The sequence below is a fragment of the Protopterus annectens genome, chromosome 10.part0 (genome assembly GCF_019279795.1).
Source record: "Protopterus annectens isolate FY-2018-M chromosome 10.part0, PAN1.0, whole genome shotgun sequence".
In the NCBI taxonomy this organism is placed as follows: Eukaryota; Metazoa; Chordata; order Ceratodontiformes; family Protopteridae; genus Protopterus; species Protopterus annectens.
The window spans coordinates 725,463,503-725,488,082 of record NC_056744.1 but is presented as its reverse complement, the minus strand read 5'-3'; the positions used below and the strand labels follow the sequence as shown (position 1 = coordinate 725,488,082).

At 38.2% G+C, this 24,580-nt stretch overlaps 1 protein-coding gene across 5 annotated transcripts in view; it reads right to left on the bottom strand.

Moving 5' to 3' along the window:
- ATG4C (autophagy related 4C cysteine peptidase) overlaps window positions 1–24,580 on the bottom strand; it is a 1,631,044-nt gene that overhangs the window by 254,473 nt on the left and 1,351,991 nt on the right. For all 5 annotated transcript variants that reach the window (XM_044085551.1, XM_044085548.1, XM_044085549.1 and 2 more), the window contains one exon: window positions 3,677–3,747. In XM_044085551.1, the coding sequence (XP_043941486.1) occupies window positions 3,677–3,747 (71 nt within the window). The remainder of the gene's footprint in view (window positions 1–3,676; window positions 3,748–24,580) is intronic.

Below are 24,580 nucleotides of genomic sequence, written 5' to 3'. Positions count from 1 at the left end.
ATAGCAATAGATCTATAGATCAATTTTATCCTTTGGAAGAAAAGTTTGTTGAACTGAGGTGCCTAGAGACACCCTAAAAACACAATCCTGAGTGATGGAGTCACAAAAGACTTTTGAATATTCTTTTGGAACCCAGCCTGTATAAGGAATCTCTTACACAAGTGAAGAGATTCCTGACACTGAAAAAGACTGTGCAAATTAAGCAAGTTGTCTAAATATGAAAAAATGTGGATACACTGTATGTAGCTTGCAATGAGCTACAACTGGAGGTAGATATTTTGTGAACATTCTTGGTGCAGTGGATAGTCCAAAGGGTAAGGCAGAGAACTTATAATGTGAATCAGACACCCAAAAGCTTAAAAAAGCATGCAATATGGATAAACTGGAATGTGATGTTAAGCATATTTTAAATCTAGTGTTACTTGCTTCATAGTAAGATGTTGTCCGGTTTGATTCTCAGCTAGAGCGTCTTGTGTGTGGAGACATGTGTGAATGGGCGTACCTTCGTTGAAGGTTGTGCGTCAGGGTTGGCAACTAGGCACGTAAAAATCTACTGCCAATCATTAGAGGAATGGAGTTCCGTTGTGGCGACTCCTAACCGGGAAAAAGCCGAAAGACACAACAACAACAACTTGAAAACTTAAATGAGGAAGAAGAGGTAACAGGTTGAAAAGTGACAGCATTTTGGACTTGGGCACTATAACAAATTTGTTTAGGAAAGAAATATCCAGAATTGATCTCCAGGCATTTTCTTTCTCTAGCACCAAAACATCATTGAATAAAAGCCTTTTCCCAAACTGAGAAATAGCAACAGGCTTTATTACTCCCTGATAACAACATATGTTGAAGGGTAGGGGAAAACATAGGAGTCTGGACTGGTGGAAAAAGAATTTTCCCCTGTAAAGGAGGAATTTCCAACCACTGTCATCTGCAACCTTCATGAATCTTCAGAACCCATTTGTCTGAAACAATATGTTGACAAAGACAGAAGATTCAGACTTACTGGAAGGAAAAGGTGACTGCAGTGGGGAGTCCTTTAAATAGTCATTCTGACTTACTGGACTGTCCTTTGTTTTGGGGGGGTTCCTGTCTTTTTTTGGAAATCCCCTACCTTACCATTGTTTCTTAAACATTTGTTTACCACCATTTTACCGAGACTGTTTACTTTGTTAGTTGCCAAAAACTGGATGAGGTGTTAGGGAATCCCTAGAAAAATCTGGAAAAGAAGGACTGAAAAATTTACTATCTCAGCATACCCATCTCATCATAATTGTTGATAACTTCTGCAAAAGGGGGACCAAAAACTAAATTTCTATCCAAAGGAGAATTTAAAATATCACTTTTCACATCTTCTGGGAGGTTATGAAAACACAGACAGGCAAACCTCCTCAAAGCAGCACCAGTGGCCATAGTCCTGGAAGAAGTATCAATATAGTTATACACATACTTTAAACAATACATTGTGACCTGTGAGATGGAAGACACTAAACCATTTAAAACATATTTTTCTTATTCAGAAGAAACTGCAGAGAAAACATTCCTCATACATTCAAAATTAATCAAAATAAGCTTTAACATATGAGCCTGACAATTCAAAATTCTGAAAAATTGAAGTTGCAGAAGCACACATTTTTCCCATACTTGTCAGTTATTTTTCCCATCCTTATCAGAAAATACAGGATTGGAATTAAGTAAATGTTTATCGGCAGTAGGATTAACAAAAGCTATAGTTTCTGTGCCAGGTTTGGGATGAGTGTATGAACAATTTTGAAAAGACTAAGGAATGATACACAATCTAACTGCCTTTTTAGGGGCAGCTGGCTGACTGGCAAGAAAACTGCAGTCAGTGGCATACACATCCTTCAATGATGACAACACTGGGGGAATGGGTGAAAGTTCTGGAGATTCCATTTGTAACGGCTCATAAAATTTTCTGAGGGACTAAGAAGCCTCAGTATTCTCCCACTGAAATCACAGGCACATTCTGGAAATAAGTCTCAGAAAAACAGAAACCTCCACAGGGAGAATCAGATACATTGCTCTCCTCTGTATATGAATCAGAAATCTGAGGAGAGGACCTTGCATCTGCCCCCTTCATTTTCCTGTCCAGATTTAGAATCTTGAATATCTTCAGAAAAAGAGCATGCCACCTTTTTACCAGCAACCACCTTACAAGAAGGACCGAAAGCTTGAATTAGACCCTGAGCCATATCTAGTAAACTACTCCTGTCCAGGAAAATATAAGCAGGAGCAGATGCATGTTTAGTTTTCTGTTTATTTTATTTTTTTATTTTTGGATAGGAAAAATGGGACCAGCAATGTTGTTAATGACAACAGCAACTTCCCCAGGAATGGGCACAACATTCTCATTAAACAGGGAAGACTTTTCTGCTTCCTTCCCCAGGACTGACAAGAATGAGTCTCCCTTGACACTGAGGGATCCCAACAGCCACAGAGGACATAGCTAATCCCCAATGTATACTGGCTGCATGTGCTACACCAGTGGGACCTGGGGAAAAAAGATAAGTGGTCCGAGGAATCAGCTTTGGTCATAGCAGAGTCATCCACGTGAGGTTGAGACAAAGTGTTAGCCTGCTGTGGTGGAAAAGGCTATTTGCTTAACTTTTTCTTTTTGTGGCAGGAAGAGGAACTAACATTGAGACTAGTAGCTGCCCCATGGTCAAGCTGAAAATGGTTCTTCTTTTCCAGGGAAAATAAGCAGCACATACCGGCAAAAATTTAAAGCTTTTTCCCAAATACAAACACAGTAAAAATAATTGAATATACTTTGCCATCTAAAAAAGTAAAATAAACATGATTTTCTAGAGAAAATATGTTTTTCAACTACTTTTAATGACTTAAAACTGACAAGAAAAAAGTGCACTCCAGTTTAAAAGTACAATTAAGTCTTGAGACAGTCCGTTAAAACACAAATTCCTATTAGAAAAATAACTTTCCTAACCAGGAAAGTACAATTATACATACATATTTAAATGCGGAGCTTATCTGCCCAGCAATGGAACAGTAAAGCCAAATGTCAATCCTCAAAAGCCCACAGAGAAGAGCTCTTTTAGCAGCAGGAAATTTGAAGGGCTTGGTGTTCAAACTTGTCTTTTGAGCTACTAGCAGTTTGAGTGCGTGGAGGGTGCCCTGAAACTTTGGAAGCTGTCCGGCTGTCATATCCTTGTCAGGATATAATACATATAACTAAGGCTACTGCAGCAGTGATCAATATGACGACCATCAAATAGCTTTTATGCTAATATCTATCATTAACAACCTCTGACTTCACACAGTAAACATTCAAAGTCACAAAGACTGAATCATTCAACCCAGAATGGAAATTGCAGTTCAGTGGTTAATGTTTCTGCCTCAAGTCCTGGGTTTAATCTTCAATATAAAGCTATGATTGGTGTATGTGTGCAGTCAGCATGTTTGCTTCATGTCTGCATCAGGTTTTCCTATGTATTTCTTTCCACGAAACCATGCCTGACAGGCTGCTTTAAACCACTCATATACACTACATTTACTATTGCCTTTGTGGCAAGGGTCCTGGCTAGAAAGTGTCTACAATGGAGCACCTCACTCACCTGGTTAACAAATAAATGCCTTAAATTAAACTAATGTAGAACTGGTCATAAGATGTACTTTATTAAAATCAAGCAACATCACTTACCAGTACAATCCTGAGCAACGTACACTGTTATTCCCTGTAACTCAGGATCTGTTGCTTCTTCTGCAGCTGTTCTAAATGAGAATGAAATACAACCTAAGGCCAAGACCTTCAGAAATGTTGCATCTGTTTTGATAAATACTACTATGTTTAAGCGAACCTGGATGACATTTGCTGGAGTCTCCATTACAATTACAAAACAGAAAATATAATATACAGCTGCATAAGAAAAAATTCTGAAAAGATTATGTTGAAGATGATCAGAAGTGCTTTGTGTTCTTTTAGAAGTATGAACTGCAGATTTTTGCTGTAAATTGTAAGAAAACATTTTCATTACGGATCCTTCTTAGGTTTAAATCACTTAAGGAAAAACCTGTTAAACATATTATCATAAAAATTATACATTCTTATTTTTATGCAGATTGCGATCAAGCATTAAATAACTTAGTTATAAGATTTACAAGATAAGGTTAAGCGGGTGTGGATTTAAAGTTCAAAATATTGTCAAATGTGTACTGTTAATAAAACAGCAAGAAATTTTAAAATGTAAATAAATCACACACACACACACACACACACACACACACACACACACACACACACACACACATGATACCGAGTACTAAAATGACAAACAATTGGAATCTCTGTGCTCTAGACACAGGACTCATTTTCTGACAAAGTAAACTATTTGGACATAGACATTCAATCATTATAGCAAAACTAAAAGAAGTAGTGCTGTAATAACAGAATGAGTGGCAGGCTAAGAATAAGAATCAAATGGAGTGGTTAAACACCATACCACCAGCATCTTATCAAAATCTTGTAAGGAAAACAATAAATATCCAGTGAGTTTCTAAAAGGCAAAAAAAAAAAAGGTTATTTTAGTGCTATGAAATACTTCAAGAAATTAATATTTTATAATCTTACCTTAAGTACTGATTTTACAAAAGATTTTATAACTGCTATTAACTCATTCAAGCCTACAGTATCCATCTTTTTTTGTATATTTCTATTTCACACCCACAGCTCCTTATGGCGTCCAGACCTTTATTGGGTCTGGCTTCAACAGTATTAGAAATGGCAAAGAGTTATAAGCAAAATGACACTAAGGTTGTCATCTAGGATGCCCTAGTGTGGCAAAATGAATCACTGTCAATTACTATCCATAGTTTCATATTTATGTTCATATTTTCAAAATGGTAAGACCTACTATACCATGGTGTGATCCAGGAAACGTCATATCACACTGTACCTGAGAAATCAATAGCTATTTGTTAATCATGATAACAAACAATATTTCATATGTACTTAATATTTCAAAAGACAACTGACTTGCAAACTGCTGCATGACATCAAGTGAAACCTTAGATGTTGTTGAAGAAAACTAGCTTTAATATTTGCACTGGAAGTTGCACATCTTGATAGATATACAGTATTATTTATACTGCTAAGTATAGAATTAAACAAATGTTTAATTTCTGTAAATATCTGACTATGCATGCAGTCACAGAGAAATTTCTTGCCGTCATGTGAAAGAGTATAAAAATGTTTAAACAATATGTGCCTAGTTCGCACAGTTTCCAATATATGACAAATTGTTTGTGAAAGTGTAGCAAAAATATAATCTTCGGTTTGTGTGCATTATAATATATTACAGCATTTATGGAAAAAAACATGAATGCACTATTATCACGCTAACGAAAACTTCTTACTGATAACATTGCTATTTGTACTGTCTTAATAGCATTTGTTGCCTACAAAATTCTTAAACTTAAAAAGTATAAGATAAACAAATGTATTTTTCAGAAAGTGCTCTGGAATGCAAGATGTGTTGGACTGCTAGAGGTGCGACACTCCACACAACATATGTGTTAATGAATTAATTAGTGCTAGTAAATGCATATGAACCCAACAGAATGGATAATACCTTGCATTCATTGCACAAGTTAGTCAGCAAGAAGGAATACTAACTCAGACCACTTCAAAATCTTTTTTTTCAGTAAGAAAAAATATTCAACATAATACAAAAAAAAATGAAGAATGTAACCTAACATAGTACGATCTGAATATTCATTCTAAAAAAAAAAAAAAAAAACATACACAATAGTGACACTTTCATCAATAAATATAAATTTGGTAAAGACCAAGACAAAGTTATAAGTCCCTTTTTTTAGTCCAGTCAAAAACAAAATACCAGAAGACCAAAGATACAGTAAAAATAAACTGTTAATATGCCAAGATTACTTGTGCAAATACAGGGGAAATACCTACACTATCAGCAATCTAGACTGTAAAACAGAATCTGTCTGGTGTTAGGGGCAAAGTGGCTTGCAAACTATACCTTTTTTAAGAGTAGAGGACAAGAAAAAAAAAGGACCAAGGTATATAGCTGTTTGGTAGGAGAGTGTACTTAACAGTTGTAAAGAACATTAGATGGATGTCTGGGCTACATGCTATGGACAGCATATAAATTCACCGGCATAACGTGATACTGACTGCAGAACTTGTAAAGGTGAGCTTAATTAAGGTCTCTCCCCAAGAGTGATCACATTTGCAATGATCACCTGATGCAGGTAGCAAGGGAACAAGGATCAAGTATGAACAATGAACTATGGACCATTAAGGAACAATATGTGAGAGACACTCTGCATTTTACTCATTAGTATATCAAGCAAGAATCAGGAAGAACTTTCAACAATGCCAAGAAAGTGCTTCAGCAGTCACATTGGTCCTTCATTAGGAACTAGAAACAGAAAGCTAAGTGAAAAAAAAAAACAGAAAAAAGGGGCCTTGGGGAACATCATCCTACTACAACCACCACTACCACCAAATAAAAAGAAAAATACTGTCATTATCCAAAGCTAACAAAAGCACAAAAGAAAGCTACACCATCCAATTCTACCAGTGGATAACAGGGTGAAGTGCAGAAGTATTTCCCAAGCCTAGAAAGGTTGGATTTAAAGACTCAGTCAAGAAAGTAATCCATTCAAAATACTCTTGCACAAAGTGGCACACTCTTAGTCGTATACACATATTCAGTGCATGGAGCACAGTAAATGTCTGCCTTAATTTTATAACTGCAGCGATACCCCGTCACCTCACATAGTTGTGGTGCATTGTACTATCACAGTCAGCAGGGGACCAGGAAAAAATGCTGCATATGGATCTTGCATTTAACTGCCGAACCAAAGCATGGTAGCAGCAAAGAAATATAACTACACAGAAAACCTTAAATTAATTGTAAAAGCTTTTTTAAAAATATGGATCATATACATCAAGCACCTGTAGGTCTATGTTCTGGCAAACGCATCCTTTTCTAATTCAGTTAGGGAAGTACCCTCCTACCACCATTCGGAAATCTATAAAAGCAGGCTTGTAGAATTATAACTTCATCAATAAGGAAAAACACTATAGGATAGATTAATATCCCAACGTATCCCTTACCTATGGAATAAACTTCTACTACACACCTAGCAGAGTAGCAATCTTGCCACCTTCAAGGTAAACCTAGATAAATGGATGGGCAGCCTCAAATTATCTCCCAGTCTATCCTGTCTTGCCCTCATTGAGGCTAGAGGGAAATTTTGAATATGGTTCTTTGACTAGCTTTGAAATGGTCTGCAGATTATTTGCCTAGTACTTTACCTATGAACGTGAGTTGATCATGTGTTTTTTATTGTGTTTCATAAAACAAATTTAATATCATGTTTATGCTGTAAACATTTTAGTATATCAGAAGGTCTTTTGTGCTTTGTTTTTAGGGTGCTAAGAAGAGGGAAAATACAGTTTAGTATTTTTATGTGTTTGTGTAACTTTGAAGTTGGTATATACAGGGACTGGGGGTGTTGGGGAGACAGCTCCATGAAAAAAAAAAACACTTATTTTATACTTATTGGCATTGTTTTTCTCAGATTATTGACATCTAAAAATACCAAAATCGTACTGGACATTTTATTTAATATGTTTCATGTCTCAAGATTATTTGTTGTATATCAACTTCAGTAACAATGCAAGATGTATAGAAAGCATAATCTGGATAAAGGACCTATGAACAGTGTATAATAAATCAGATTATTTGCATGCTGAGCTCACAGCCATCTGATTACTCAAAGAATCTGTGATCAGAATATAAATCAAGTTACTTGTGTCCTGAGGTAACAGCCGTCTGACATGTCTTATGTCCAAGCAAGGGACACTGGAGCACACACTATAACAGCTTCAAACCTATCATGTGCACTAAAAGTGGTCAGTCCAAGTACAGACACTACAAAATAAAAACATTTATCATCTGACTAGGAATGTCATTCTAATGCAATGTTTGTATGCATTAAACATAATCCACTGGATCGTCTGAAATACCTTGTCTCTAAAGCTTCAGTTCTGCCTACATTGCCTATTTTTTGGTACTATAGTTACCTGTTCTTCAGATGAGTAGAACCTGTAATGGGTCAACAAAAAAATTCAAAAAACCCAAAAGGAATACAGCTTTAAATCCCAGTATTACTTTGCAATGTAATAGTGCCATCTTTCATAACATTTTCCATTTGTGCATGCAGACATAGTATTTGCTGCTTTATAAACAATATGGATGATAAGTGGAGTACAGGCCGAAACAAAACAGGCAACCTAGTATAATCAAATACACATTCAGAATTCATACATGAAACCAATTTTCAAGACAATCTCTCACAAAATGCATGGGAATCAAAAGAAAGCGGCTACCACTTTGTAAATCATGACACACTAACACACTACAGTTTGTTTAGCTCTTTGATCCTCTTACAATCAGGACTTCATCACAACAAAATTTTCAAACAACAAACTCAGTTTAAAAGCGAGTTTCTACAACAGCATTGTTTGCATTCCTTTTGTAATATCTTAACAGTGTTCATATAGTCTTCTCCACAGACATTTATTTTTTCCAGTGTAAAATGCAGCAATGTTACACACTTAGCTAAAAAAATTATACCTTTGCTCTTACAATTAAAATAATTCATCTGCCTCACACTTTTAAAATAGTTTGTTACATGAATTTCTTCTCCTTTATTAATAAAATTACATTCTCTACAGTGACCACAATTACAAGCCCTTTTTTTAGTCCCTGCATTATTTTTCATCTCTTTACTACAATTCTTCTCCACCCTTTCTTTGATTAGAATAACATTTAAAAACAAAAGATGCTTAACAGCCAACTTGCCCAACCCCTAACAGCAGAAGAAGGTAGACCAACTGACTGCAATATGCACATCTATTGAAGGAAAGGTATCTTACCAGTGACAGCTATGACATGTGCTTAGTCTCTGCCAAGCCACATATGTGGAAGTATTTTATGGGTCATGAGCAGGAATATGTATGCCGTCAGGAGAAAGCAGTGTATACCCCCCTGCATCTGCAAGAGCATGCAGCAATCTAGGGAAGGGATTACGGCCTGATATATATATATATATATATATATATATGAAAAACCCCGATGGCTGCTTAGATGACTATCTCTGTGGTGACTAGATATCACCACAGTGTTGAAAGTTGAGTCTGGTTCATTGCAGAGGTTGTGAGGCAGTAAAATAAAAAGACTCAAAACAAAAATCAGTACTTCCATCTCTTCTGCAATAAAATGTTTGCAATTTTAAATCCAAAAAGGAAACGATGTAGTGTACCTGCTAAGGGAGTAACTTCAGCATCCGAGGTCAGTCTCTCCCCAACAATTAGTGTCTGCTTCATGTTTCACTGGGCTCATCTATGATAGTGTTACAAACTGTCAAATGGATTATTCAGAGCAGGGGGTCCCACATCAGAAAAAAAATTTCTGTAGAGCAGAGAAAGTATATTGCTCTCTGTTGCACATGACTAATTAGCCTGCTTGCAGAAACACTGTTTTGTGAATATGGATTATAGACAATATGCATCTCAAGTACAGAGATAAGAGGAATAACTGACAAGTTGTATATTTTATCTTTAACCAACACCGGGGACGCAAGAATAACCAACATTCGATGTTTTTCTGTTGGTGGATATGTAGACACAGACACGTGCACACAGAAATCACAACAGCGAAGACGCAACAAACATCAATATGATTTAAAGCAAAAAAAATTAAAAAAAACAATGTTCAACTAACATCAATGACAAAATATGAAAGAAATTTTGCAGTGGGACAAGCCTCCTTATCCATATCAACTGGGTCTTCATCATCATTCATAATATCATGTAAAAAGTGCAAACATCCACTGAAATGGGTAATGAGTTTGTACACGTCTGCTGCTAGTTAAACTTGGCCCATAAAACCACTCATTTGCAGCTATTTCTCATTTATTCCTAATGATTCTGCCTCTTCTCTCTGGCTTGACACACTCTCTGGAGATAGTAGTTCAATAAATAACAAAACTCGTCAGTGTGTTACCTAGATCAGTAGTTTCAGTACCACCACTATGCATGTGACCTCCCCAAGTGGAACCACTGGCTCAAGCCCCCACTGATGGGCTGTATGCCCAGGACAGCAATCCAAATTTATGTTGTGTGTGACCCCAACAATGGCTGAATGCAAAACTGAATGGTTGGAGGGTTAATTCCCACAGAGAAAGCCAAGCATTATTATCCTCACAACAGCCACTGAAGGTGCTCTGTAACGAAGATAAATTCTCTACTTTGCAAATATTATCTGAGCGTGATGAGGGTCCATTTAACTCCTCAGCACTCCTTTTCTATAGCCAAGTACCTTTCCTCAGCATTATTGAGCTTCCAGTTAATAAAACTGTGTTCACACTCTGTGTTACTCATGACAATCCTGGTTCATAGCCCTGTTTTGTAAAGGCTGGCCTGCTCGTTTCTCTACAGGGCTTTCACACACTGTCCAAAATGCTTTCTGGTTCTACAGTGCCTTTTGTAGTCAATGTCAGTCTCCTACATCTAACAACATATTAAATTCAAATCAGGTCCAACATAGCACTGCTCAACGCTAGAAGCTTAAGCAAGAAGATACCTTCCTGTGAGTCTTTCCTACACATTGAAAACAAATCTGCAGTCACAGAAAGGTGTCAATGCAGTGACAGCACTTCTTCTGTATCTGGTTTTCCTGCCTACCACTCTTTTAGACGTTCACATTATGATGGCCCTACTTCTTGGGATGTTGTATCTTTTTTTTTTTTTTGTAATCCCATCACCTCTCGCCTGCTCATGCTAGACAATGATCTACAACACACACATATCCAGGTAATCATTGGAACAAAAATCTTTTATATCATATCTAACTAGAAGACCCCTTTCATGACACTTTTAGACCCTGAAAACTACCTTAGTAATTTGTAATCCATACCCATAGAACTGAACACACTTATTTTGGGTGATCCATACCCATAGAACCGAACACACTTATTTTGGGTGATCACAAACAATATATGTATATATATATATATATATATATATATATATATATATATATATATATATATATATTTATACACACACACACACACACACACACACACACACACACACACAATAGTTCTTGCATATCATCAACACCTACTCTCTAGACCAGTTAGAGCCTACACCTTCTAGGGGCTGAAACCTTCTTGAGCTGGTCTTCACAAATATGGTATCACTATGCATCACACTTGTAGTTATCCCCTTACTCATCAAGCCTGACCATCTTGCCATAATATTTTCTACAAGATACCAGCCAAAGCTGCCAATGAACTCCACTGACTTTGAAGACTTTATTAATGTGACACACTAATGCTAGTTATAGAGTTTGTAAACTTTAAAAGCTCCCCATCACACAATGACTATATATAGCTAAAACAGCTTTGTACACCACAGATTTTTGTTTTACCACCAAAGCCTTTGTTTCTGTACCTCACAGGTACAATACCAACTTCAAAAACAAAATTCCTTGGGTGGAACCCCAGCATAAACAAATCATACAACAATAGGAAAAACATCTCAGGTCCTACTGATCTAAAAGACAAACAATACTGTAAATGGAGAACCAAGACATACGATCAAAAAAAACATAACCACATATAACACATATTTTGCCATCTAATATAATATAATCTAAATCTTCTTGATATTTCCTATACCTGTGTAATAATACCTCTGAAGTTTTACCACATTTCTGATACCAACTTTTACTCTACTGCACATGTAGCATTTTTATATATGGACAGATAGGTATCCTTTATAACATCTGCTATCCATCTCCTTTATTTCAGACTCACAGGTCATACAGAAAATGTTTTTGCTGCTGTATAATAGTTGTTAACATAAATGTTTTATAAATGTATTATATTTAATGTAATATGTCTATATGAGTTTTGTAATGTAAAATGTCTTTTGAAATAATTTTGTAATGCATAATACTTCTAGAATGCTCTTTGTAATGTAAGCTGGAGCTTTTCTAGCTGGGCCTCCATTGAAAATGAATACCCTGTAGGCCTAGTCGGACTTTCCTGGTAAACAAATGAAAACAAATAATAAAAAATATAACTGAAATACTACTATCATCCTCAAAGATAACCACAAAGCCTACTTCAATTATGTCAGGAATCTCATTAATGACACTCAGCCTTACACTGAGTTGATGTCACAAAGTACCACCCATTCAAACCTAGACGACAGCACAAATATCCTTTGACAAATTTGCTCAAATTTCATCTCCTGTCCCTTCTATGCTTTCCCATCTATACCATCAATTCAGCATATCCCCCTATAATAATGACAAAACAAGTATTATATGCCACCTCCAAAACAGCACTAGCTCTATGGATCAGACAACATAGCAGGCTTTTTTCTTGTTAGTATGAAACAATGCTTAACAAGCTTCTTTGTTGACCTATTTAACCTTGGTCTGAAAACTGGCTGTGTTCTTATATGTTCATAGGTAGGTACTAAGCTATTGGCCCTAAGGCATAATTAAGCCTAACCAAAATGTTTCGGCTTGCGCCTCCCACGTGATTTAGTTACCTGCACCTCTGTCGAGCAGGACCACAGAAGTGATTCCTGGGGTGAATTTCCTGTTCCCCAACCACTCATCAAGATTCCTCTTGAAAAGCGCTAATGAGGAGCTCTGTCTCACATATATGGGGACCTTATTCCAGAGCAGGGGGAGTCTCTGGGACACTCCAGGCCAGGAAAAGAGCAGTAGTAGTCTCTTTTCACAAGGAAGACCCAAACCACTCATCCTGAGAATTACAGACCACTCAGCCTCACCAGTCTCTTATTTAAGATGATGCAACACATCATTATGGAATTTATAAACAAAGATATTGGTAGACTACAGTCCCTTGAACACTAACCAGCTGGGTTTTGTGAAAGACAGATCTCACCTTTTTAAGCTGAAGGACTTCTTTAAAAGAATCAATGAAGCACTTCTCAAAAGCAAATCAGTACACACTGCCTACAACAACTTAGCAAAGGCCTTTCACAATATCCCACTTTCTGGAATCACTGAAACTATCCCAACTAGAAGTAAATTCCTACATAATTCAATTGACAGCAAACTGGTTATCAGGCAGAACTCGTACTATTACGGTAGGTGGCACACTTTCCAGAAGAAAATCTTACCAGAAGCAACCCCAAGGGGTTTGTTCTGGGACTACTGCTCTTTGGCTTACATTTGCTAATATAAAGGTTGTTGCTGATGGTCTCTGGTTGACCAGGTTTGCTGATGACTGCAATCCTGGAGCTGTCAAACATCCCACATGACATACATTCTTCAAGAGGGACTAACTTATACAAACTTTTGGTGACTGGACCATTCATCATGGACTAAAGCTTACTGCTTAAAAAATGCAGCACTGTAGGTTTTGGAAAACAAGAATACTTCAGCAACTACCACATAAATGACACTCCCACTCATAATTGATACTACTTTCATCAAAAACCTGGGCTTGTTCATAGACAATGACCTGAACTTTCAGCATCCTGTTTCAACTACAATCAGAAAATCCTTTTAGCTATCCTATCCATTCACTAGAGAATATCCTTTGGGTCTAAGGAAGCTATAAGTCCCTTTCTACTCCTTCAGTAATACAGCCATAATTAAATATACCTTTTGGCATGTACCTATCCAAGCATATAGTTCAAAAAGGAAAAAAAAAGAAGTTATGTACTCACCATAACTTTCCATCTGTGTTGCCCATTTTCATTCTTCCTCAACGAATGGGTTCAGATACAATCCTCAGATCTGACTCAGCCACTTTTAAAAGATTCTAGGATCCGACTCTTGAGCTCCTCCCTTACCCATAATGCCCCTGATGACTACAATACCGCAGACTGAGTATGCTGCTATTATATACATTATAATCAGAAAGTACAATAACAATGCTCAGACAAAAACGTGACAACTGTAAGATCAGGAGCTCAAACAGGAACTATGGTTCCTAACAACAATTCCGTTAGGTCTCTCCCAAAGTCATGGACAGGGGGAAGGAAGAAGGAAAGTTGAGGAAGATTGAAAATGGACAACACAGATGGAACATTATGGCCAGTACATAACTTCTTTATCTGATGATGTCATTTTCATTTGTTCCTGAATGAATGGGACAGAGTCCCCACCTACAGTAACCCTGGGTGGCCTTAATGGAAGGATGTTCCAGAGAACCTTGGAACCAAAGGCAGCTCTATTTCTGAAGATGATGTCCAATTTGTAATGCGCAATAAAGGTGTATGGGTATTAGACCAAGTGACAGCTGTACAAATATCATCAATAGAGACTCTAGCCCAAAAGGCAACTGATGTAGACATTGACCTGGTTGAATGCACTTCTGGTTGTCTTGCTATGGTTATGCCTCTCGAGGAATAAACATAGGAAATACAATCTGTTATCCATTTAGCCACTGTAGTTTTTGAAACTAGTTTTCCCAATTTATTACTAGCAAAGGAGACAAATAATTGATCTTTTTTTTTTTAACTTCCTTGGTCCTGTGAAGGTAAAAAATGAAGTTGTCTATGTACATCAAAATGATGAAGGGTGTATTCTCCCTTGCTTTCAAATTTGGGGAAGAAAACCGGCAAACTGATGACTTGACTGATATTGGTTTCAGAGGCAACATTTGGTAAGAAGGAAGGATTTGTGAGTAAAGTAACACTGTCTTTGTGAAATATCAACTATGGTGGTTTGGAAGATAGTGCTTAGAGTTCTTACAGAAGTTATAGCTAGCAGAAAGACATGTTTCCAAGACAGAAACTTGAGATCTACTTTAGCTGATGGTTCAAAGGGAGAAAGTACTAAAGTTTGCAAAACCATACTGAGGTCCCAAGGTGAAGCAGGGCCCTTTATTGGAGGTCTAAGTGAAAAGGTATCCTTAAGAAAGGCCTTACATAATTTAGTTGATGCTAAAGGAGAAGCATTATCTCTGATGTGACAGTTCGAAATGGCTGCTAACTGAACCTTAATAGTGGAAAAACTTGCTCTACCCTGAAAAACTGAGGCAAGGAAATCTAAAACAGCTGAAAACAGGGTGGAAAAGGGATCTGATTATTTCTGATAAGCCCAAAAGGAAAACCTTTTCCATTTAGTTTTGTAAATTTTCCTAGTCCAAGGTTTATGAAAACAGACTAGGATTTTTCAAACTGGGGAGGAAAGCCAGGAATGTCTAGCTATCATCAGAGTTGGAGAAGCCATGTGATAAACTTGAGGCCTGCAATGTCTGGGTTAATCTGCCCTGAAGGGTGAGATAAGAGGTCTGGACTGGGATCCAGCATCCAAGGAGGACATACCAGATGAGACCAAAAGAAGGTGAACCACATCTGTTGAGGCCAGAAGGGAGCAATAAGGATTACTGTGCTGTTCATCTGAAGTGCTTTCTGAAGAAACTTGGGGATATGAAGCAGAAGAGGATAAACAGAAAGGAGGCTGGAGGGATGAAACATAGACTAGAGCATCTCTCAGTGATGGTCACTGAGGTGGGATAAGGGCAAAGAATCTGCTGCATTTGTTGTTTAGGGGAGATGCAAACAGGTCACAGCATAGTTGACCCCATTTGTGGAAGATTTTGTTTGCCACTAATTGGTTGAGTGACCACCAGTGAGGCATGAGGATGGTCCTGTTGAGTTTGTCTAGTAGAATGTTGGATATCCCTGGAGTGTGCATCACAAGAAAGCAGTTGGATATGATCGCCCATTGCCATACTCTCCTTGCTTCTCAGCAAAGGGGGTAGGATCTGGTTCCCTCTGTTAGTTGATGTACCAGACTACTGACATGTTGTCCATTTGTATTGCAACAGTCCCTAGAGGGAGAAAGCTCTGAAAGGCCTGCAGCCCTAGAAGCACCACTCTCATCACTAGGACACTGATATGCAAATTGGTCTCTTGTGGGGACCACATGCCTTGAACGCTCCATCTCAAGTAATGCTCCCCCCCCCACTCAAACTCGGAGTCGTCCAGAGTCAACGTGGCTTTTCAGGGAGAAAGGACAAATGGCTGCCCCAAGCCACCAAAGAAGAGGCTTTCTGCAAGCCTAAGACAATTTTACTGGATGTCTTAAGGGATGATGATGAAATGACCATTGCACTGCTAGGGTCCACTGAAGAAGTATCATATGGAGATCAGCAGTGGGAATTAAAGTAATTGCAGCATCCATCAACCCTAGAACTTTGAGGACCAGTTTTTCTTGGGGGGGGGGTCTGTTTGACATGTGTCTTCAATGTAATAACTCTGTTTTGAGGCAGAACAGCTCGATAATTGACTGTGTCTAAGCGAGCCCCTATAAACTCCAAGGCTTGAACTGGTTGAAGCTGTGATTTTTGCATACTGATAGTGATTCCCAGCGAGTGAGATAGCTGGAATAAATACTCTCTGGCCTTTATGAGTAGATGTCTGCTCAGTGCAGTAAGGAGCCAGTGATCTAAATAGGGAAACACTCTGAATCCAAGTATTCACAGGTGAGCTGCTACCACTGCCATGCATTTGGTGAATATCCTGAAGGCTGTGATGAGACTGAAGGGCAGGGCTCTGAACTGATAATGAGTGGCTCCCAGATGGAAGCGTAGATACCTTTGAGAGCACCTGTTCATTTTGATGTGATAGCATGCATCTTAAATACTGACCGAGAACATCCAGTTGGCCTTCTGAAGGCGAGGCAGAATGGACTGAACCGTGACCATCTGGAATTTGGAATTTTTTACAAACTGGTTCAGATAACTGAGATCCAAGATAGGTCTCAGGACTACTGTCTTTTTTGGCACTAAAAATTCCAGATCCTGTTTGCTCTGGAGGGACCTTTTGGATGACTCTTTTGTCTAGCAACTTTCTGATCTCTTGAGCTGCTAGCTCCCTCTGGTTGGGTTAACATCAGGGAGAGTTTTCTTGTTTTTACAGGAATTTGTAAAAAGCAAATGAAATATCCTCTGGATATGATCCATTGCACCCAACAGTCATTTGTGATGGCTATTCAGGCTTTTTGGTGCAAGGATAAGCACCCCTGACTGCCTCCAGAGAGGGGAAGTTGGGCAGCCTTTCTGGAATGCTTGAAAGATCTGTTCGAGAAGGAATCTTGAGATCTTTAGTTAGAAGACCCCCTCTGCCATGTGGTTGACGTCTACCTCTGTAGTTAATTCCCCCTCTGCCTCTGGAGGGAAAATGCCCAAGTGATTCCTGGAAAGGACCTTGAGATTTCCAGAACCACATCTTCTTACCACTAAGTTGATTCCTAGAGAAAGGTCTCTGTGGAGTTTTTTCCACCTTGTTCACTGCAGGAGAGATTCTCTTTAACTGTTAGTCCAAACAAAGATGATCCATCAAAGGCAGCATTGATGAATGATGCCTTGAAGGGCTCTGCAAAATTGCACAACTGCATTCAGGCAAGTCTCCTTATGGCTATGTTTGAACCAGCTACCCTCGAGGTACCTTCTGCAGCACGCAAGATTAACCTCAAGGGCACATTTGTAATTGATTGTTGGGTGGGCAGTTGCAAGGAAAAAGACTTCTGTTCCTCTGCAAACATGGACCATTGGGCAGAATTAGACAGTTCCTTTACCAAGTCCCTCTGCAATCTGGTGAAATGCACCAGGTAGCTCAGCAATTGCAGGGCAAATGTCACTGATGCATGCACTCGCTTCCCAAACCTGTCCAATGGCCTAAACTCTCTGTTAGGGGGATGGATAGTTGAGTTTTATTCAGCCAGCTCCTTTTTGGTGGTTGTGGCAACAACCATGGCATCTACAGGAATCCCTATAGTCCAGTATGGTCTATCAGCAGGGGCATTCAAAATTTTGGTGGGGCATTTGAGGATAGATTTCATGGAGTCTGGTTTCTTCCATGCCCTGTGGGAGACAAGGTCTATAAGCTCATCTGCAGAGTAGGATAACCCAAGACATAGATAGGTCAGACCCAAAAGGCTTCCAAGAACAACAATTCTTCCTGGGAAGTAGTTTGGGAAGACCAACCATCTTTCTGGCAAATGATCTCTAAGATGTCTCTAAATGAGACATCTTCAGGTGGAGATCTAGAGGACCTTTCTTCTTCATCAAAATTGGTGCCTTCTGTGAGGGATTCCTCTGGGGAATCCAAGTGCCTCCTCTTGCACACCCTCTTCTGAGGAACCTCCTCAGTGGGATGTTCCAGGCAGGTATAGGAAGAGAAGGGGAGTTCCCTGGTGAGAACTGCTTGGAAGTAAACCTGGGCTGGCTGTCCATGAGGTGTAGGATGCAAAGACTCAGAAATAGGATCCAAAGAGGAAATAGGGCATGGATCCGAAAGGGAGAGTTGAAATTACTGTGGGATGAGAGAATGCTCTCTCCATCACCTGAAATGCAGAGGAACCAGAGGAAGCCGAGGACTATCCCACCACAGCAGACACTCTCGGAGCAGACAATCCCGGGAACTCAACAACCCTCCACTCCAGGGAGAAGTTGCAGCTGAGCTATCCAGTGCCGAAGTTCCAAGAGGAAGCAATGGCTCCAAAAATTTTGGAGTCAAAGTCAAACCCTCAGATCCGATGCAGATGCTTCATCTCCAACAGTGTTGGAGCCAATCGGGTCAGGAAAAGCACCAGAGTCAAAGATGAAATAATCATCAGATCCGATGGGTTTGACTCTTGGGGCTCTTGGATCCAAGGGCTTGGAAATGGCCATTTCGATCAGAGAAGGAGTAAGTACAAGTTGGAGGAAGGCTGACGGCTCACAGATCTAATGGGAGATGCAGCTGGCAAGACCCCATCTGGATCTGTATTCTGAGGAATTTTCTCATCATCTTATCCACCTCTGATTTGAACAGACTACGAGAAGACTTAATGGAAGAGGATGAGGAAGGTGGCCTTGAAAACTTCCTGGGAGTCTCTTGTAAAAAAGGAGACCTTAATCTCAAGGATACCAGCTCCAGGGAAAATCTAGGAACATGGGGCCAAGGAGATGTGGCTGCAGATGGTGTCGGATCCAAAGGCTTCAGATCTGAGGTCTTAGAAACCTTCTTTGATCACTCTAAAGAAGGTGTACACTGAGGAGACTGAGTAGGACAGCGTTTATGGTACTCCCTGGGGTCCTTCAAATTTTGAGAGGGGTATAAAAACTCCAACTATTCTCCGTCTCATATCGCCTTAGAGGCGATCTTTGCTTGACTTACAAAGCCATGTCTGCCCAGCTCTGTTAGAAATGCTACATCTAAAGAAATCACAGTCCCTCAGTACCATATGCTCCAGAGACCTCAACCTCATTACCACAATGAACAGAACATGCTGGAGGGACAGGTTCATAACACAGAGACTGCCCGTGCTATGGAATAGACTTCCCATACATGTCAAGCAGAGTACCTCACTGGCCCTCTTCAAGAGGGATCTTGATGTGTGGATGAGAAATAGAAAATTCATCCCAGGGGTAACTCCAGTGGCTCTGTGCGATACAGGTACTGGGAACTAAGGTCGGGTGGCACAATGCCAGGGTAATCCTATGGGCTAAGCTTGTAAAGGCTCCAGAGCCATTAGCCTAGTACACACCTATGAACCTATGAAGAAGTGCCTGTAAAAGAAGCTGGTGCCAGAAGGAGGCCTTTCAAAATTAGTTTATTCCTCTTGTCACTTATCGCTCTTGCATTAAAGGCTGCACAGTTGGAACAAGAGGTGTTTAAATGTGCACAATAAATGCACTTCACAAGGGCATCAGAAATGGGAATTTTATGCATACGGGAACTGCATTTCTTAAATTCAGTCAGCTTATCAGCCATGCTGGAAAACACAAATCAAACAAGTAGAGAGAAAAGGATTTTTTTTTTTTTTGAAAGGAGGAAAAGCACCAACAATTGTATTAACAAGAAACTACCAAAGGGTAAAAGACAGGAATGGACTACCAACAATGTTAGTACAGAAATACCAAAAAAAAACATTTGGTAGGGAAAATTGTTGAGGGTTAAGGAAGCTTAGTTAAATAAGAAAAAGAAAAAAAAGCTATATAAAAAATGAGTTAACTGTTCACTCACAATAACCCACAAAGGAGCTTGAGCAATCACAATCCTAACTGTCTTGAAGAGTGGCAAATGAGATCTGAGGTATTATAGTGGTCAGGAGCATTATGGGTAAGGGAGGCATTCGACAGTTGGATCCTAGAATCTTTAGAAAATGGCCAAGTCAGATGCGAGGATCGGATCCAAACCCATTCGTTGAGGAACAAATGAATATGACATCAAATCACAGCCTTTCCTCTCAAAAAAGTCACAGGTGTGACTTCTAAGTAGCAATCTCTGTCTTGCTTACAGAGTGGTTAATACCCCAAACTACCTGACATTGTACAACTGTAAACACTACAAATACACATTCTAGGAACATTAGCTAGCTCTCCCAAAGGATCCCCTAATTTTTGGAACAAGGTTCTGCTCTTCTCCGCCATTATCAAATAAATCAGGTCCCTGGCTCTTTTTAAATCAGTTTAGACATTTGGACAGTAAGAAGAAATTCATCAAAGCCGCACTAAAACAAACTAAAAAGGTGTAAAATAAGCAAACAAACCAGGCTCAAAAGCAGAATAATTAGTTTAATTCTCCCTTCCTTAGTACCTTGGCACAAAGTCTCTTTGGGGAGCAAAACAAAAACTTCAAGTCATTGCAAAACCTTACAGACTTGTCAGGCTTGTGAACTAGTACAAAGGGACTGTTCTTTTGACACTGCTATTCTTCTATGGCCCTAAATTAAAGCATTTCTGTACTTCTTCCCTGACTGTAGACGCTCCTCTCTAAAATGGTTTAAAATGTACCTTTTTACCAGGCAAGATTTATACATTGTGATGGATTAAACTAGTTCTACCTAGCAATTCTAAGAATATGTCCTTATACCCAAGTGGTAATTCTTTTACTTTCTATGTTTGAGACCTGGTCAATGCCTCCTCAATTTTAACTTCAAAACATGCTGTGGAAATCTTAACATACTATGCAAATGCACTTACTAAAGCAAGTATGAATAGAATCCCCTCATACATAAAAATAAAACAATTTAAAGAAGGATTAATTTCTGAAATTGTTAACTTTCTTTCAATAAACAAAGATGAATTTGATATAAACATTCCATGGGAAACTTTAAAATTGTATTTATATGGTAGGATTTCAAATTGATGTAGATATAAATTAAAATAACTGGATAACATTAGTCAAAATTCATAAAAATGTTAATTACATTTATTCCAAACTTCAAAAATATAGAAAAGAAATGTGCTGATAAGGAGGAAAATATTGATAGGATAAGGACAAATGGTATCTATGAAGAGTCAAACATGCACTTTCAGTATGACACTACTTTTAGAATAGGTAAGGCCTGTTGTTGTAGCTGTCTATTTGGGTAACCAGCAATACATAGATAACTTCAATATTCGGAAAGTGTATATAGTTATGTGTGTTTGCTGTCAGTTAAAAGTGGTAGGGGTTGAAATGTGTTTAGCTTCTTGTTTCTCAAGTGCTTCTACTTGAAGAACAAAGTCTGGGAAAATGGTGGATATATTCAAGCATAGATGATAAGAAAAACTGCATACAAGATCAGCCTGCCAAGCATTAAAGTGTACATATAATTTGCAAGTAGGAAACATATATTCAAAAGAACTAGTAAGCAGAATATGCAGAAGGAATAGTGTCTCTTTCTTATCAGAATGGCTGCCTTATCAGCTTTATCATGTAATGCCAATGGCATTGCAGATATGGACAAAAAGACAAAGATACAGCAGCAACATCTGGATAGAAATTTGTATATGAATTTGGCAACGTAAGGACAAACAAAAAGGGAGAACTAATACTAACTGTGAGAGGAGCGTCAACAGTGACAGAAGAGGAAGAGGTAGACAATGGCAGATTTGGGGTAATAAGGGGTTACGGGCAAAAAAGGAGGATTAAACTGGCATTTATTTACATTCCACTTAAAACTGCTTCTATGGAGCTTAAGAAAATTTGAGGAGAAATAATTAGCTTTCATCAGGGAAAAGTATTTATTGGTGGGTTCTGGAACTGTATTTGCAACAGTGAGGATATATCAGGGGACCTAGAAGGAAAATATAATAAAATAGGGTAGCTTTCGGAAGAAATATATGAGAATATTTGGAATGGAATGCAATGGAAGATGAGAATTTACTAGCAGGAGCACAATTTACATACTATTCTCAAGATCCAGTAAATGGGCTAGACTGGATAGAAATTACATTTCAAAGGAGTATAGGTATTTAATCAAAAGCTTTGAAACACATCCAATAATTACTTCAGTTCATGCACCAATAAAGACTAAGAAAAACATACAGAGTAACGGGATGGTGCTTTTATATTTATTTGTTAAAAAGAGAAGAACTTAAGGCATGGGTAGTGGAAATGATTCAAGAGTTATTAGGGAAGAGAATTTATTCAGGAAGGATAGCTGGGGAGTAGGATAACATGAAAATTAACTTTAAAATGTGGTAGAAATAAGAGAGAACGAGACATGGGAAAGAAGCAATAAGAATTATTTAGAGGAGTTGTCAAAGGATAAAGTATTGCAAAGGACCCTTCCTCACAGAAGAAGAGGAGCAACTGCTTAATGCCAAAGGAAAAATAAGGGATTGTTTGGGTAATATGCATGAGTTTAGAAAAGTTACTATTAAGCGAGCATTTCTGATAACAATATCAAAGCTCAAAAAGTTTTAGTTCAATGACTTAGGATACAGAATGTAGAAACAGTCATTGCCATGCTTAGGCTGCCTATGATAAGAAAACTAAACACAGATCCTATAGAGGTATCAACAGATATTTTGGAAATTCTATAAAAATTTTAACAGAGCAAAGGAATGGTTAACCAAGAAAAGGCACAAATGGAAATATTTATGGAAGACTTAATTACGCAATGATTAGAGGATGATGAGACTCAAGAATCAATAACTAAGATAGGAATGAATGAGATAAAAATGTTAATGTATAATCAATTAAGAGATATGTCTCCAGGAACAAATGCTGGAAGTCTGAAAGTTTGGAGAGATAGTATCAGCATCCTGGAAGGAAGCTATGGTGGCTGTATTACCCAGTGAGGCTAAAGACCTCTCAGATCCAGTTTCATATAGATCAATTTTAATTTTAAACCATGATTATAAAGTGTTTATGTCTGTACTTGCTAAGAGAATCACAAAGATATTGTCAAAATCTGGTTTTGTGGAGGCGAGGCAAACACTTGCCAATATTAAGGAATTTATTTGGGAAGGGAAGAGGGCAAGAGTTAAGTGGGATATGTTTTTTCCCTCCTTTGAACTACCTTACTTGAAGGGATCCTTTAGAGCTATGCAGTAAAATGTCATATACATAACACAAGCAGAAGGTTACCAATCAAAGTAGAAAGGTTCAATGATGAGAAATGGGGAGATCAAGAAATAAGGAAAGATTATGATTTTGGAAGCAGTTCCCTAAGGAGAAAGTAAAAACCTTACCACAGCAGTAGATACCTTAATAGATCACCGTTACAGTAGGCAAAGCTGAACTGGTTATATCCTGCCTTCTCAAAGCTTTAGGACATTTTCCATATACCCTAACTGCAGGGAGGCTCAAGGAGAGCTGCATTAAAGAGCAGTTAGTCTTCGAAAAGTTCAGAGCTTTCTTGCCTCAAGAAGGGACGTTAAAGCCCTGAAACATATACGCTAGTAATAACTACAAGGCATAACCATTAGCTGAAAACTATTTGCAGTGAAGACAGAGGTAATATATACACATATATACATACAAATCTACAGCATGGCAGTACAAATGAAGATAAACAAGCAGAATGTTTGGAATGGATGGTTGCTGCAACAGTGGTCTATTAGAATACCTACTGTTATGGTATGTTTTACTTCACAACTGAAATATATTCAACATAATCACTGTTGTATTAACTCATTCACTCCAATGGAACTCAGGAAGTTTGCATTGTAACTTCCAATGGGCAGAGCCTAAGCCTTGTGAAAGAATCATATTATGTGTTCACATTTCAACCAAATGTTCATGGCTCTGGAACTATGGAGACTGTAAAAGAAGTATAAATCCCAAACTCTGCAGCACAAACTATTTTAAGTAGTATTATTTAGGTTCGACGTCTTAAACCGAATTTCATAAGTCACAGTAAACACAGTAATTATGTCTGTAATATTTTGTAAGCAACTTAAAATATCTCAGCAACCACTTAAGTTATACACATATTGTCAGCAGCATTTTATTCATCTAGCTCTGAGCTTTCATACCAGGCTAAGGAGTTCTGTCTTTGTTATTTGGCTGTTGAGATATTCAGAAAAATGTGAAAAATGTACCTATATAAATTAATATCATAAAAACAGCAGTTAATATTTCTTTACCTGCATTAGACAGAGATCAAATATTCATGCAGTTGAGTTTGACATCGTGTAAGCTTTAAGATGGAATTCTTTAAAACCGTGTGCATACCATGGTTTTGGAATTATTGATGCAAATATGAACAAGCAATATCTGACAAACGTCAGTAGGAGGTAACTA